The 15,509-nt window shown below is 41.4% G+C and overlaps 1 protein-coding gene across 6 annotated transcripts in view; it reads left to right on the forward strand.

The window, feature by feature from the left end:
* mdga2a (MAM domain containing glycosylphosphatidylinositol anchor 2a) overlaps positions 1–15,509 on the forward strand; it is a 203,606-nt gene that overhangs the window by 173,490 nt on the left and 14,607 nt on the right. For all 6 annotated transcript variants that reach the window (XM_034228593.1, XM_034228594.1, XM_034228597.1 and 3 more), the window contains exons 13-15: positions 3,672–3,692; positions 5,792–5,947; positions 12,079–12,240. In XM_034228593.1, coding sequence (XP_034084484.1) covers positions 3,672–3,692; positions 5,792–5,947; positions 12,079–12,240 — 339 coding nt within the window. The remainder of the gene's footprint in view (positions 1–3,671; positions 3,693–5,791; positions 5,948–12,078; positions 12,241–15,509) is intronic.

Consider the following 15,509-nt stretch of genomic DNA (forward strand, 5'->3'; position numbering starts at 1 on the left):
TAAAGTCAAGACCCCCTCAAAAGTTACGGTTTATTTCATTTTATGGATGAGCACCAAGCAACATCTCCAGGTGCTCCTTTGAGAACCAGGGCAAAAAAGTTATGTGCACCCCTGCCTATAATGCTTTTTTGGGGGTTTGCCTCCGTAGTGTGTTATAGGTGTTTGTGCGTGTAAATGGTCTGCAAAGTTCCCTCCAGAGGGAGTGTCTCTCCCACAGACTGCAACCTGAAACCCCTAAATTGGACGTCTTTGTTTGTTTTACATCACTACGTAACTCTTGCATTTCTATTGCGTGATAGGCTAAGGGGCGGGTCATCTCTAAGGGGTTGACCAAGCACAACAGAGCCGGCCCACTAGCCAATCAGAGGAGACTGGGCTCTGGTCTCAGACAGAGGGTGAAAGAGGTTCTGCAGCACAGGCAGTATGAGAAAAATAAAGACCCGTTAGAACATTGAAGCATCTCAACATGTCACAGTGGAGGCACAACATACAAATATGAACCTGAAAATGAGCAGAATAGGGCCCCTTTAAGAAAGATCAGAACTAACATGTAGCATTATTGATTATATTATGATATATATATATATAACTTGTTGTGCATTCTTGCGTTTTAGACCACTATTTAGAGCTCATCCATGTGGAAGTCTATTAAGGATTCACTTGCTTGCATCAATGTGTTATACACGCTGATGCAAGAGCAGGATAATACACAGGAGATTACTGACACGGGGAGGCTGTGTTTGGGTGTGTTCAGTTTGATCGAAGGACACACTAGTGTGAAGTCCCTTGTGTTATTTCATGTCTGGAGACATGAGGGGAAGATTGCAGAATTACATTTGCCCACGCTGGTATTAGCTGTGAAACAATCACAAAGCTCTCTCAGAACGTCATGGCACCCACCCAGACCCCCTAAACGTGATGGATGGGAATCTCTGAGAGCGTGAATGATATGAGGTCAGTGAAAAAAAAACGAAGAAGCTGGGCTGCTGTTGTCTTTGAGGACACTTGGCTGGAGCCATGGAATCGTCTGCTGCTTTGTAATACAGCCTCAGGCCAGTGGGCAGGGAACCCAGCCAAGATGAAGTCAGTGTATCTGGAACAGCCTCCACGGACCGCTGTCCTTTGGCGGTCAATGAGCTCACTTTGTGTTTCAATCAAAATTAGGCAATTTGGATGGAACGCAGTCATGCATCAAGCAACAGTTTGCTTTGTCCTCTGAGTTGGAAAAGCAGGAAGAAGATATAAAACTTATAGTGATTGTAGGCTGAGGACATGCCCTTTCATAACAGAAGTTTTCAAATAGCTGCGTTGTAGACTCACTTCACTTCACACCGCAATCACAAGGACTGTTTATCTTGAGAACTATCAAGATTACGTTTGACCCTGGATCATTATTTGAGTGTTTTTTAGTAGCTTGAAGGGAAAGCTGAGTGCTGCAGTGTAACTGCGAGAAAGCCATATTTTTGTAAAGTTTTTGCAGTTGCTTGAGGGCTTTTTTCACCAATGCTATAACAACATGGGGCATTTTGATGAGAGTGTTTGAGGTCCAATCATGTTTTTCCGGAGCTACAGAAGTATTCGAGGACGAGGCTTGAACATCAACACCTTGAATTCATTTTGTTCCTTGTTTGCTTTCCATTTTCCAATACAGTCATCCAAATTGGTAGTTAATTCCGGTATTGTGTGTGTATTTTTTTGGAAGTGTGTGTGTGCATGCACAGCGCTGGTTGAGCCCCCTCTGGGCCTGCTCTGTGCTCGGCTTGATTTCATCAGCGGGGGTGGAGCTCCAGCAGACACATTCATCTGGACTAAGTCACCGTGATTCAGCCTGGGGAGGGTGCAGGTTTAAAAAAATAGTGACAAGGAAACATATTTTCATAACCACTGTCTTGGAAGAAAGAAGGGGGCAGGAGGGAGAGGTGTGAGGACAGCTGCAGGGAAACGGGATGCTGCGAGGTAAAGAGGGGATGCTGAAAAGAATGGAGTTCTCTCAGAAAATTCAGCACCCGTTTCAGCGGCCCGAGGCTGTGAGTTGTCATTTAAAAATGTTTCTCTGCAACAGCCCAGATGATTTCTCTGCAGTGCCTCTCTGTGCAGCACAGCGTCGTTTCAGGAGGAAGCATCCAGTGTTTGGGTGCCGGTTTCTTCAGGATCGGTGACATAAGGATTATTAAAGCTTTTATAGTGCACAGCCTGTTCTTTCCACACTTTGTGGCGAGGCTCCAGCTGCAGTGTTGCAGTTCACTGAATGTTTTATATGATTCAATTGGAAATGTAATGGTTTGTTCTCTCTCTCTATCCACCCCCCCTTCTCTCTCTGCGTGTGCCTTTGTGCTTATTTCCTCTTTTCTCCACACTGTACAAGTGGACACACATTTCTATGAACCGCACGGCAATAAACAGAAATCACTTGTTGAGTTTCTGCTTTTAAAAAGAGCAATTCCACCGTCCCCGCGGTACTAACCCCACTCCTCAGTACATGTTTTCCTTTGTGGGAATGATTTGTTATTACTCACTTTAATTGGTAGGATTCAAATCAATTCCCCCCCCATGAGCAGCAAGCATTCATAGATCACGGGGCGACGTAGTTTTGTGGTAAAGCTGATGTATCGCATCTATTCAGCCGGTCAGCAATCGATCATGAAAATGCCCATGAATCTTCTTGACAGGTTAAATGGTATTTACTCTGCAAAAAGTGAAGTGCCGACTAACTGGCTCGTTGCAACTCTGCGTGATACCCTTGACCTTTCTGTGTTTGCTGCGGCGGTAGCCTCTTAAATTATCAATGAGGGGAGGTATTGAACCGCGGTGAGGTGGACAGAAAGCACAAAGAACCTTGCATGTATTTCACTAGACTCAAGCCACTGGTGTAAAAGTTTCCATAATGGCGGTGTTGAAACCACACGAAGAATCAAGGATGTTACAGGAAAGTGATTAGCAGACACACTTGTGATTGTTACTCGTTTCTATGATTTATCGGCTTCTAATGGAAGTATAAAACAGGCTAAGTGCTCTTAATGGAAGTCCCCTTGAACAAGAACATCAGCAATGTCGGTAAATGGCAATAATGATAAGCATTTGCGCTATAAGCTTATTAATGTGGTCAGGCTGGTCTTCCTAATCCCTCTGTCTTTTACATTTGATAACCCCAGCTGTCACCTTCTCCACTTTAAATCCCAGACATCTCTTCTGTCTGTCTGCTCCATGGTAATTGCATTGTGTGTGCCGGCCGATTGCATCCTGTTTAGCTCTTTACTTTTTTATTTGTACACTGTGAAGGCAATGGAGCGTGACGAAGATGGAGCGTACCTCCAATATGCTTCCAGTTTTTTAATATCACAGGACCATATTTCCCACGGGCCTCTTTCATTAAGTTTACTGTGCCAGCTCTAACTTTTTATACATGTAGGCTTTTATTAGCTCTGCGCCTAAACATTACATGACAGCGAGGCGGAAAGGGTAATAGCACAGCGACTGTGAGCATGTACGTCTTGTATGTTCTGTCACCTGTGGTGGAGCACATTATATCAGACAAGCGTTTTTAAAGAGCGACAGTTTGAGTGCCTGCGTGCGCTTCGCTGTGCGTTTCCTTTTAAGAAGCGTTTCACTTATTAACAGACGGCTAAGATATTCCCTACTAATGACTCTCTTTGGCCTTTTCTCTTTCACAGCTCCCATCAACCCTCACCTGAGTAAGTAATGTGCACCTCACTTAGCATGGCTCAGCAGAGAGCGAGCTCCGTATGTCGCAGCACAGTCTGCCAGAACAGTGGGGAGACTCCAAGTAACTGCACACCCCGTAGAGATCTGACTCTCAACATGTCACACTGCACTGGAACATCCTTCTAAGTATTCTTACCTAATGAAGTATGATGAGTTTGACTTCCTTTTGAATCCTGCAGCAGGCCATCTGACATGTTGAGAGCTTTACATCTCTGCAGGACAAAGTGCATTTTGTGTGTGTGTGTGTGTGTGTGTGTGTGTGTGTGTGTGTGTGTGTGTGTGTGTGTGTGTGTGTGTGTGTGTGTGTGTGTGTGTGTGTGTGTGTGTGTGTGTGTGTGTGTGTGTGTGTGTGTGTGTGTGTGTGTGTGTGTGTGTGTGTGTGTGTGTGTGTGTGTGTGTGTGTGTGTGTGTGTGTGTGTGTGTGTGTGTGTGCATTACTTATGCATGCATCTGTGCCGTATGTTTATATCCTTTAATGTTTAGTCCCATTTATGACACATTTCATTGTCGAAACTTTACAAATTTGCATTATTCACGCCTTGAGAATCCTCTCTTAATCATTGTCTGCCGTGCTGCATTGTGCTGCCGTGTACCGCGGTTTATTTATTTGTATAGATACATATTTTGGTGGGTGTTCGCACAAACATTGCCAGCATAATAACAAACATCCTAATCACCAACATCATTATCCAAATCCCCGAAGGAAGCTATCTTACCTGCACGCCTCCTCTTCCTCCCTCCTTCCTCTGCCTCGCCTCCAAATCCTCCTATCTCTCCTGGGCGCACAAGGCGAAAACATTTAGTTTAGCTCACAGTGGATGAGGGCGTTTGTGTCTAGCGCCGGGAGCTAGACCTCCATTTAAATCTGCATCCCTATGAGGAGAGGAGTCAAGAGTGTTTACAACCCGGCCCTCCCCACTTCTTCCTCTCCTAGACTCACTTTCCATCTCACTCTGCCTGGCAGCAGCTCTGCCCTTCTTCCTTCCCATGGTCCACCCACACTACCTCAGTCTATGTTACCTCCATTACCTGAGCAAAAGCTGCAGATTCTGCGCCTCTCAAGGTCACCACTCCAAACTGCTCCCAGCTACGTTTTAATAAATCAATGAATATTTATCAGAACACATGCCTGCATCCTGAATCCAAATGTTCCTTTTTACTATCTCTGTGAGGACACTGCTCAGCAGTGCTGTGTCCTCTGGTTAGGTGTTATTGCTTTGTCTGTTACATGGATTAAATCGAGATTTTGACACTGTTGATCCTGCCGGTTCCCTCTTCAATATGGGCTAGTTCCCTGCACGTGTGATTTCTGAATATAAGTACGGTCTCTGTCCGGCATTCACCGACATGTGACCCATTTTAACCCCACGCCAGAGATGACTTTAATTCATTTCTTGAAGGTTGATGAAACTTAGCTTCACTGCCTCTTTGCACACTCCACTAGTTTAAAAATTGCGGTCTTGCAAAGTGATGGAGGAGAAGAGAGGGCGAAGGGTGAGCACCCAATATCTCCACCTGCACACCCACTAAAAATAAGATGAAGAGCTGGTGTCAATTTTAAAAACTGATAACAGACACTACAATACATCCAAGGACAACCATTTTTACATTCAATCTTGAAAAAAGGGTTATTTTTTCATTCACAGTCATTTATTTACGCCTTATGCTACTTCTAGAATTGTATCTATTAAACTATGATACATTTAGAAACCCAATTTTATGTTTCCACCCTCTTTTCCACACACACACAAACTGCCATTGGGTGCTGCTCTCTTCCTGCAGAGACTTCCTTTCGTTGTCAGGAAAAATAGCAAACGCACTCATGACGTCTCCACCGCAGTCAGTGAGAGGTCACATCTTAATTTAGAAACTCTTTTACAGATAGTGTGGTGTAATTAGGACTTTGCTGTTATGTATGCCCCGGGGACATGCACACACTCATAAATCTCATGAATATACAGTAGGTGTCGGGCTGCACGCTAACTGTACCTACGAGGCAGTGTGTAAGATCTCACTCTTTCATAATGCTGTGAATGTTAGAGCCTGGTTCTGCTCTGTCGCTCACCAGGAGAGTTCCACTGCAGCTTTGAGGAGGAGGCCATCTGCATGTTCACCCAGGACAAGAATGACGATTTTGATTGGACGAGGCACAGCGCTGCTACCAGAGACACCAAGTACACCCCCAACACCGGGCCCAGCGGGGACCGCAGCGGTTCCAAACAGGGTAAGAACTTCTCAAAGTCTCAATTGTTTACTAAACACATCCCCATACATTAATAGCACAATCATAGCATAGCTTTAGTAGGACTAATGCTTAGTATCTAAGAGTTTAACCCGGTTCAAATGGTATCAACCAACTAAATGGGCCTTTTCAGTGGTTTTCAGTTTTCAATTGGGTGCTACTCCAACTAGTAGCAAAGGCGTAATATCATTTGACATTGTATGGAGAGCCCAAAAGTCCTTAAGGATGTAGGTTGGGGACAATTGATACAAATCACATCAACATACATCCTGAAGACCAATGCAAGAGTCACCTGAGAGACCGAGAATGTTTTGACTTTGTGTATACAATGTTAAGTTTCACTTTCACTTTACAATCATAGTTAATTTAACCCAACCAAAATAATTTCGCTAAAGCTAACCAAGTACTTTTTTGCCTAAAATTCACTTTATCTTGTGTTGATTTACTTTAACTTTAACAATTTAAGTAGGCACAATTGACACATTAGAATATTCATGAGAACCACTCATAATGCTCATGCAACCAGCTGATAACATTTAAAATGGCCTTTAATGACCAAGAAACCGAACAAGAGCGAAAATGTAAGGAATGGATTAAACAATTGATGATATTCTCTAACGTCAAAGTCCAACATTATCATGCTCAGCTAACTAGCTTACTCCCTAGCTATAAAGATACTATTTAAAATGATGATGTATGAAATCTTTGAATATTCAAATCTGTTAGACACTTGTATGTATGCCACTTCACTGAAAACTCCATTCTCAGCGTGCGCCTGCTGAACGCCTCAAGTTTTAACACCACACTAAGATTTAAGGTGAGCACACAGAAACTTTCCCCCTGTCAGCAGATTTCAAAACAAACTCTGCACATCAATTATTCTGCGCAGTGAAACCCAAACATCCAAGTGGAGTACAATGAACAATAAACCAAGTTTTATTACCGGAGAGGGTCTTTTACAAAAAAAGATGCATCCAGTCAATATAAGTTGTCAAAACAGAAAATAAATCTCTGAAATAAGTACGAAATTGGCCCATCCATTTAATTCAACTTCAGATTCAAGCTGACTCCTTTGTTAGCTCCGCTTTTTCGCAACTGTCATAATGAATGTGTCTGAGACATATTCAGCAACAGGTACCGGAAGAGAGAGAGCACTGGAGTGAACAAAAGGGGAGAAGTTTGGGTAGGATTACATGTGAAAACAGGCTTCCGACCAACTCATAAAGTTAGCATTAATAAGCTAGCTACCTGATAAAACCAGCTAGCAACAATTTTCATTTCTAATAACAAAATCAACAGCCTATGGCTAGAAAATAGTAAACGTAATGGGAATATGCATTGTTCTCAAAATAACTGAGTTTAAATCTGCCTCTGAATGTGTTCTTATAGAAATTATATTTTGACCCAGATAGCTACAGGGGGCCTACTGTAGCAAAGGGTCGGCTTATTGGTTCCTTTGATGAATCATCATTAAGGAGATGATTTGATTGAGCATTCCCTTTTATAGCTTTATACTCATGGGGGCACGGTGATTTCTCTGTTCACAACAGTCCAATCATGTGTAATAACCTAGGCTTGGATCGGAAACTCTGCTTTGCCAATGGTAGTGTGAATGTGTTTGTCTTAGGGATGTGCATCTCCATCACTGAGGCCGATGCGATGCGCATCTCGATACGTTGCCACGATACGATACATTAACGATACATTTGAAACACCAGGCGATGCGATACGATACGATTCACCCCTGTTGCGATACAGTTCGATACGATTTGATTCAACATTATGCGATTCGGTGCGATACGATTCAACACGATGCAAAAATAATACTTCAATATGGTATGACAGAGGATTTTTGTTTTATTCCTTATATGCAGCAAATCATACATTAACAAAAAAGTGCTTTATATATTTGGTACTGCACATCCCATCATGCCGTTTATTTTTTTGCCTTTAAAAGCTCTCCAGAGTACAATTGTATAACACCTCACAGTTAAACAATGTAAGGCTACATTGCTCATGATTAACAATGTGCAAATAACAGCTACCATAGAGCAATGCCCATACAGCTGCTGCCTGATGTGCTTAACACTCATTCATAGGCTAACTCACCAGTGAGCAGAAAGCAGTGGGTTCTATATGAACAATAAAGAATACAAATAACCTTTCACAAACAGGTATTTCATAACTGCTTACAGTAAGGAAGACATTTAAATTATTATTGGCCGTCACAGGCTGCTGTAAACTAAACACCACTCTCTCTGACAGAACACCTCACTGAGTGATTTAACTCATATGTCTAACTTTCAGGTTTCTCTTTTCAGCCGCAGACCCCATGTCGCCTCTTTATGTGCGTCGCTAAGTTCCTCGTACTACTTGTGTACTTTAAAGCGGCTCGGCATCGTTAACAATTTGCGAGCGATTTTTCAAGTTGACCGTCTGTAGTATATAGTGCCGCGCACATATACCATCAGGACGTTACTGATGGGGTGCGGCTGCGGAGTGATACTGTGTGTATACAAGCCCGCATCTAGGACGGATCTATGTATCATGGCTGTAGACCTGTTAAGTAATAAAGATACCTCATACAAAGGTCTACGGATACCTTATTACTCTCCATGACCTGCGGTCAACTATATAGCATAAAGGACTATTACACCGTCTAACTTGAACAATCCGAAGTGTTGCCAAACGTTTGATATGTAGGTATTTTTCAGTGCGCTGTGTTTCTCTTTCTCCTCAACTTCCGTGTGTGTTGATAACTGAGACTCTCGGCCTCCGTAGTGGCGAAGCAAATATCAAAGATCGTCTCTGCTGAGCGTTGACAAGATGAGGGGATTTTATATGAATGAATCGGTTTTTTACCGATGCAAAGATGCTACGCCATCGATGCATCGCGAGTTCAACCCGGTTCAACCCAAACTGTAGCCGATGTGCACTCTTTCAACCGGTGCACTCGCATCTTGAACGTTTATGCCGGTGCACCGATGCGAATCGGTGAATCTTAACATCTCTAGTTTGTCTATGTGTTAGACTTGTTCAGTGTATCCCTGTTTTTACACCACACATGCTGAGAAAGACTTCTGCTCCACTGAACTAGAATATGTGTATGCAGAGAAAAGATATATACAGTATAGTTGGATACATGTTATATACCTGTAGATAAAGTTAGATACAAATCACCTACCGACTCAACATTCACTTATCAGTGAGCCAGGTAGGGAATATATTTTTCACAGCTTGGGGTTTATAGATTTAGCTGAACAATCATATTGCAATTTATGCAGGATTAAGAAAAAAAAACAGTTGTTGTAAGTGTAAGCGGTTATTTTTGCCAGCTGTCAGAGCGGCTCTGAACACACTGCACCTGCTCATTGGATTGGAAAAACCTCGGTTGAATGCACACATTTAAATGGACACCACTCTGTTATTTCTTATGTAACCCATGCATGAATAAATGAATCCCTACAGTGCACCAGGCAAACAGTGTCATTATCATGTCATTGCTAAATTATCTGGCAAGATGTAAAATTAGCATTGAATGGATTGTACCAACTAAACAAACAGTTCACAAAAAGTTTCCCTTCTTCATCTTTTTATAATAAGATAGAAATAATCCAGTGTTCTTGGCTCTATAATAGATGTTATTCTCTGTACACTTGGGTCATCAATTGTTTGATGCAACACAATTAAACAATAAGCAGCCTTGATCATTTTAATGTAAGAATAAATGTTCTCTGCTGCTGTTTCCATGGGTACCTCAACCAGATAAATATGCACAGGAAAAAGTATCCAATATGTAAGTTACATGTGCAGGTATTTAATATTCGAGAACTTAATGAATAAAGAATAAAAAATAATTGGATTTGCAGGATTTCATATGAATCTGCTGATGGGTGGTATCTTTGGTGGAGTATAAGTGCCTATTATGGCGCTGTGGCACCGGCACCAGCTGAAGCAGTAAATAATGCATTGGCTTTAATCACCTAATGGTTTCCAAATGTCCAGCATTTCATTACCGGCCCCATTCCTCTTTTCGTATAATTATCTGATATGAGATTCAACTGAGGGAGATATTCCATTTGATTTTGGCTGCAGGGGCGTGCTCACTAGCTACCTTCCCTGTGCCGGTGGCAGGGTGGAGATTGGCTTTAGATCATGTGGCACAGACAGGACCGGTGGGGGGCAGTTTGACTCGCTGCCGTCACCGTGCTGTCCGCCACCGTCAGACGGAGGGAGCAGAAATGTAACCCCATTGTTATCGCCTTGATTCGCCCCTGGTTGTTGCTATTAGTCAGAGATGGCAAAAGTACACACATCCTTTACTCAAGTAGAAGTACAGATACTCATGTTTAAAAATACTCTGATAAAAGTAGAAGTACTGACTAAACTTCCTTACTCAAGTAAAAGTAAAGAAGTATGGGCTTCGAAATGCACTTAAGTCAAAAGTACCCATAACTACCAACTGCTTTAGTAACTGACCTCCCTTTATATCAATAGAACAATAATGTCATTGTTAGCTAATGAATGTTTCGATGCTGAACAACGGCAACATGACAACGTTTTCATTGGTCCCTCTTCTTTAGAGAAGAGCAGGAAATGACAGATACACGGATCGTGTTAAAATCAACAGACACGCAATGACTCTAAATAATAATGATCAGGCCACTAAACACAGATTAAAACTAAAGTAACCAGCCTGTTTTGAAAATGTAAGAAGTAGAAAGTACAGGTATTTGTGTTAGAATTTTATAAGAAGTAAAAGTAAAAAGTCGTCAGAAAAATAAGTAGTGGAGTAAAGTACTGATAACAGAAAAATGTACTTAAGCACAGTAACGAAGTATTTGTACTCCACTACTTCCCACCTCTGCTATTAGTAAAAATAAAACTGTCCTACTGCCCCTTATCTCTTATACAGAGGGTTTCATTTCCATCATGTCATCGCAAACTGGTTGAAAAATATGCCCGAGCATGACCAAGGAGGACTTGTGGTGTCTACAGTGACAAATGATTTCCCGGTGTATCTGTGGGCAATCACAAAGTAGTTGTGGGAGTCTGAACACAGTCTGACAAACACTCATCTTTTTCAAAGGGTACATCTACTGTGCAGTTTCCCAGGAAGGCACAACGACTTTGTCCTGTGTCCTGAAGACAGCCACGAGGCATATTCAGATAACACATTCTATACAGCACTACATAAAGAAACTGAATACATTTGCCCTATAGGGGATACTAAATGAAATCTGGACCGGACAAGAAAGATGAGTAACCTGACAATCTGACGGGTTTAGAAGCATCTGCCCATGATAGACTACTTTTTTTTTTCAAAAATGTATTTATAGAAGGACCATGCATACAAAAACATTAATCTCAGCAAAGAGAAGAGATGCAATATGCCAGATTATAGCTAATAGCTCATTTCCATCTGTGGTCCTCAGACAGGTTCATAACAATCAATAAACAAATAATAACATTGCATGATCTCTATCAGTCAAACCATTTTAAAACCTGATTTAAGTACAGCTCAATAAATTAATACATAGTACACTTGAAATACACTTACATGATCTCGGTCACTCAAATAATTACAAAGCCTGATTTAAATTCAGTTTACGAACATAACACTTAGTACACTTCAAATACACTTAAATAAAATATCTACGATATAGTATGACAGTACAGTTCAAAAAAATAAACTCAGATTACAGTGTAATTAATGTTGGCATGACTGGTTGCTTAATATCATTTTTTTTGCACCATAGGAAAACGAGTTAAAATCAGTACAGGTTTTAAGTTCAACTGGAAGAGTATTCCAGTGCTTGATGGCCGTAAATGAAAATGCTGATCGTCCAAAGGCAGTGCGCCTCAGAGGGATTTACTACCTAAACTGTCTGTTAAACATTCCTTTAAACTATATCCTCACAATTTGTATTTGCATTGATGGATTATTACTAAACCAGGGTTCAACCACCTTTGGTTTTTCATCCGAATAAAGTGATTTAGATAATGTGGCTTCAGTCTTGGCTTGTTCCCAATCTGTATAATCATCTCAGAGCTTGTTTTTATTGATTCTGTGGGTATAATTGTTACACTGACTGTCTTATTTGTGTTTCTAGGTTTCTACATGTACATTGAGACATCAAGACCACGGAAGGAAGATGAGAAAGCGCGACTAGTCAGTCCGTTTTTCAACATAGCACCTAAAAACCCTTACGTTATCACCAACCCGCCTGCCTACTGCTTCGGCTTCTTCTACCACATGTATGGGAAACACATAGGTAAGACACACTCCTCATTCCTTCACTGTCCCCAGTCTATACAACAAATGTGTGTGTGGGTTTAATCTGCCATAGAGTTCATCCCCTGCTGAAAAGATCATCTTCAGTTATAATCACTGCTCAATGGTTCATGGAAACTGATGAATAAAAGCATAATTAGAGTCGTTCTTTAAAGAATCTGTCAAAAGCAACTTGAAGTGAGTTTGAATTGCTTTGGCTATTCACTGCTAAATGAAGGAGATGCATTCTTATCTATGTGGAACTAAATAACAGTCAATGAACCAACACAACAAATTGCATTTACCAGTCACCATCATCTGTTGGACGTCACACTGGCTTTGAAACATTAATGGAGAGATGGTTTTTCTTTCTCTCTGTGTTTCACAGTAAGGTTTTTACTTCATTTTGTCAAAGAATTGTTGTTTATGAGACACTCACTGAGAAGAAAAAGTAAAACGACGGCACTTTATTCCAACTGAATCTCAGTCCTTTCCAGAGAGTTGGTCCCATGCCAGGTGTGGTGGGGAGTTTTTATGCTTTCATGCTCAAATGTAGTAAGTGCAGCTGTCAGATGTTTGAAGCAAAAGATATCTCACTTTTGCAACAAACCTCTTCAAAGGTGTGTACACAAATCCTGGGCATTAGCTCTTACGTTCCTCTCTGAATGTAGATAACAAGCTTGTGTGGCCCATTTGAAGATGGCAGAGCGACTGAAGGAGCCTCCTGTGGCTCGAGTCTGTCTTTTAGGCTTCCTCCACCGGGGACCCAATCAGCCAACCCCAACACTCAGGCTCCGACTGTGTGACTGTGACTTTGGGACAGAAGACAAATAATAAATAACTTTGGCACAAAAGCTGTAGACTTACATTTTTAAGGCTTCTTTTTGTACTGTTTGGCTTTACCCTGAATCATTAGCTACTGCACAGGTTCTTAGGGCAGGTGAGGAGCAGGAGCCCCGCTGGGGGGGGTTGCAGGGTCACCGTGGTATCATGGGGGCTGGATGCTTGTTCAGGCTTAGAGCAGTGTGAGCTAATATTGTGCATTCTAGGCTACAAAAGATGATGTGTCCTTCTTTTGTTATTTTGTTATTTCGTGTTTCTCTTAGGTAAGAGAAACACTTTTACCAATGTGTAGTGTGAATTCCTTATAGCAGATTTAATAAGTGATACCAAATATGTGACCTGCTCCATCGAAATCAGTCGCATTGACCCGAAGACACATTTTGAGTCGTATACACTGTTTAGAAAGCTATGAATCTCCTCTTTCAATGATATCAGGATTGTTGTTGTACTCCAAATATTAAGCAAAATATGTCACATCATATAATGACTGTCACTGAGTCATCAGTTTGAGAAAAAGGCCTTCAAAGTTTCTTCTTCTCTGGAATCCATCGATCTGATTGGTTATTAGCAAATTATCAAAGTAGTACGGAGGGAAGACATTTTCGTTTGGATTACTGGTGTGTGTGTGTGTGTGTGTGTGTGTGTGTGTGTGTGTGTGTGTGTGTGTGTGTGTGTGTGTGTGTGTGTGTGTGTGTGTGTGTGTGTGTGTGTGTGTGTGTGTGTGTGTGTGTGTGTGTGTGTGTGTGTGTGTGTGTGTGTGTGTGTGTGTGTGTGTGTGTGTGTGTGTGTGTGTGTGTGTGTGTGTGTGTGTGTGTGTGTGTGTGTGTGTGTGTGTGTGTGTGTGTGTGTGTGTGTGTGTGTGTGTGTGTGTCAGTGGTTGTGTGTTTGTGTCGGGGAAAACACTCACGAGAAACACCGGCTGTTGTTATGCCTGCTGTGACGTTAAGTTACTCCGTTCTCCACTTGTAATTATGCCGTTAAAAGCTTCGAAGCTGTATTTATCATCTGAATTTGCAGACACAAGTTTAATATTCTGAAAGCCAAGACTTTGTTTATTTGAAACCAGATGAAAACAAACTGTAACGGACCCTGCCGTGTTATCTATGATTACTATACGCCTTACATTCATAATGTCAGCTGGAGGGGGGTGGCGCTAAGGAAGAGCAGAGTTGCAAGTGAGAGGTACCTGTCATCTTCCCTTTACAAGCTTCAAACATGTACAGTTGCAAGAAAAAGTATGTGAACCCTTTGGAATTACCTGGATTTCTGCATTAGTTGGTCATAAAATGTGTTAAAACACAGTCTGCTTAAACTAATACCACACAAACAATTATATGTTTTCATGTTTTTATTGAACACACCATGTAAACATTCACAGTGCAGGGTGGAAAAAGTATGTGAACCCCTAGGCTAAAGACTTCTTCAAGAGCTAATTGGAGTCAGGAGTCAGCCAACCTGGAGTCCAATCAATGAGACGAGATTGGAGGTGTTGGTTAAAGCTGCCCTGCCCTATAAAAAATACACACCAGTTTTGAATGAGCTATTCTTAAGAAGCATTGCCAGATGTGAACCATGCCTCGCACAAAAGAGCTCTCAGAAGACCTACGATTAAGAATTGTTGACTTGCATAAAGCTGGAAAGGGTTACAAAAGTATCTCTGAAAGCCTTGATGTTCATCAGTGAAGACAAGTTGTCTATAAATGGAGAAAGTTCATCACTGTTGCTACTCTCCCTAGGAGTGGCCGTCCTGTAAAGATGACTGCAAGAGCACAGCGCAGAATGCTCAATGAGGTGAAGAAGAATCCTAGAGTGTCAGCTAGAGACTTAAAGAAATCTCTGGCACATGCTAACATCTCTGTTGACGAATATACGATACGTAAAACACTGAACAAGAATGGAGTTCATGGGAGGACACCACGGAGGAAGCCACTGCTGTCCAGAAAAAACATTGCTGCACGTTTGAAGTTTGCAAAAGAGCATCCTGGATGTTCCACAGCACTACTGGCAAAATATTCTGTGGACAGATGAAACCAAAGTTGAGTTGTTTGGAAGGAACACACAACGCTATGTGTGGAGAATCCAAAGGGTTCACATACTTTTTCTTGCAACTGTATTTATCGTGTGATTTTGGATATAAAAGTTTCATATTCTGAAAGTCAAAACTTTGTTTATTTAAAATCAAACAAAACACCCGAACCACGAAAAACTATTTTTTTTACGCAAATCCACGTTTATTTTGAAATGAGCCGTTGTGACTTCTGACTGATTTCGATAGAGCGGGTCACATATATATTTAGTATTGATGATTAATAACTTAATAGGATGTATCTAATCTATTTAAGTTTCCATTTTATTTATTTGTTATATTATAATATGTTAGTTCAGCATAACACAAAGTCATATTTTTTCGCATTGAAAATCACTTCA

Source organism: Gymnodraco acuticeps, unplaced genomic scaffold, assembly GCF_902827175.1.
Source record: "Gymnodraco acuticeps unplaced genomic scaffold, fGymAcu1.1, whole genome shotgun sequence".
Lineage (NCBI taxonomy): Eukaryota > Metazoa > Chordata > Actinopteri > Perciformes > Bathydraconidae > Gymnodraco > Gymnodraco acuticeps.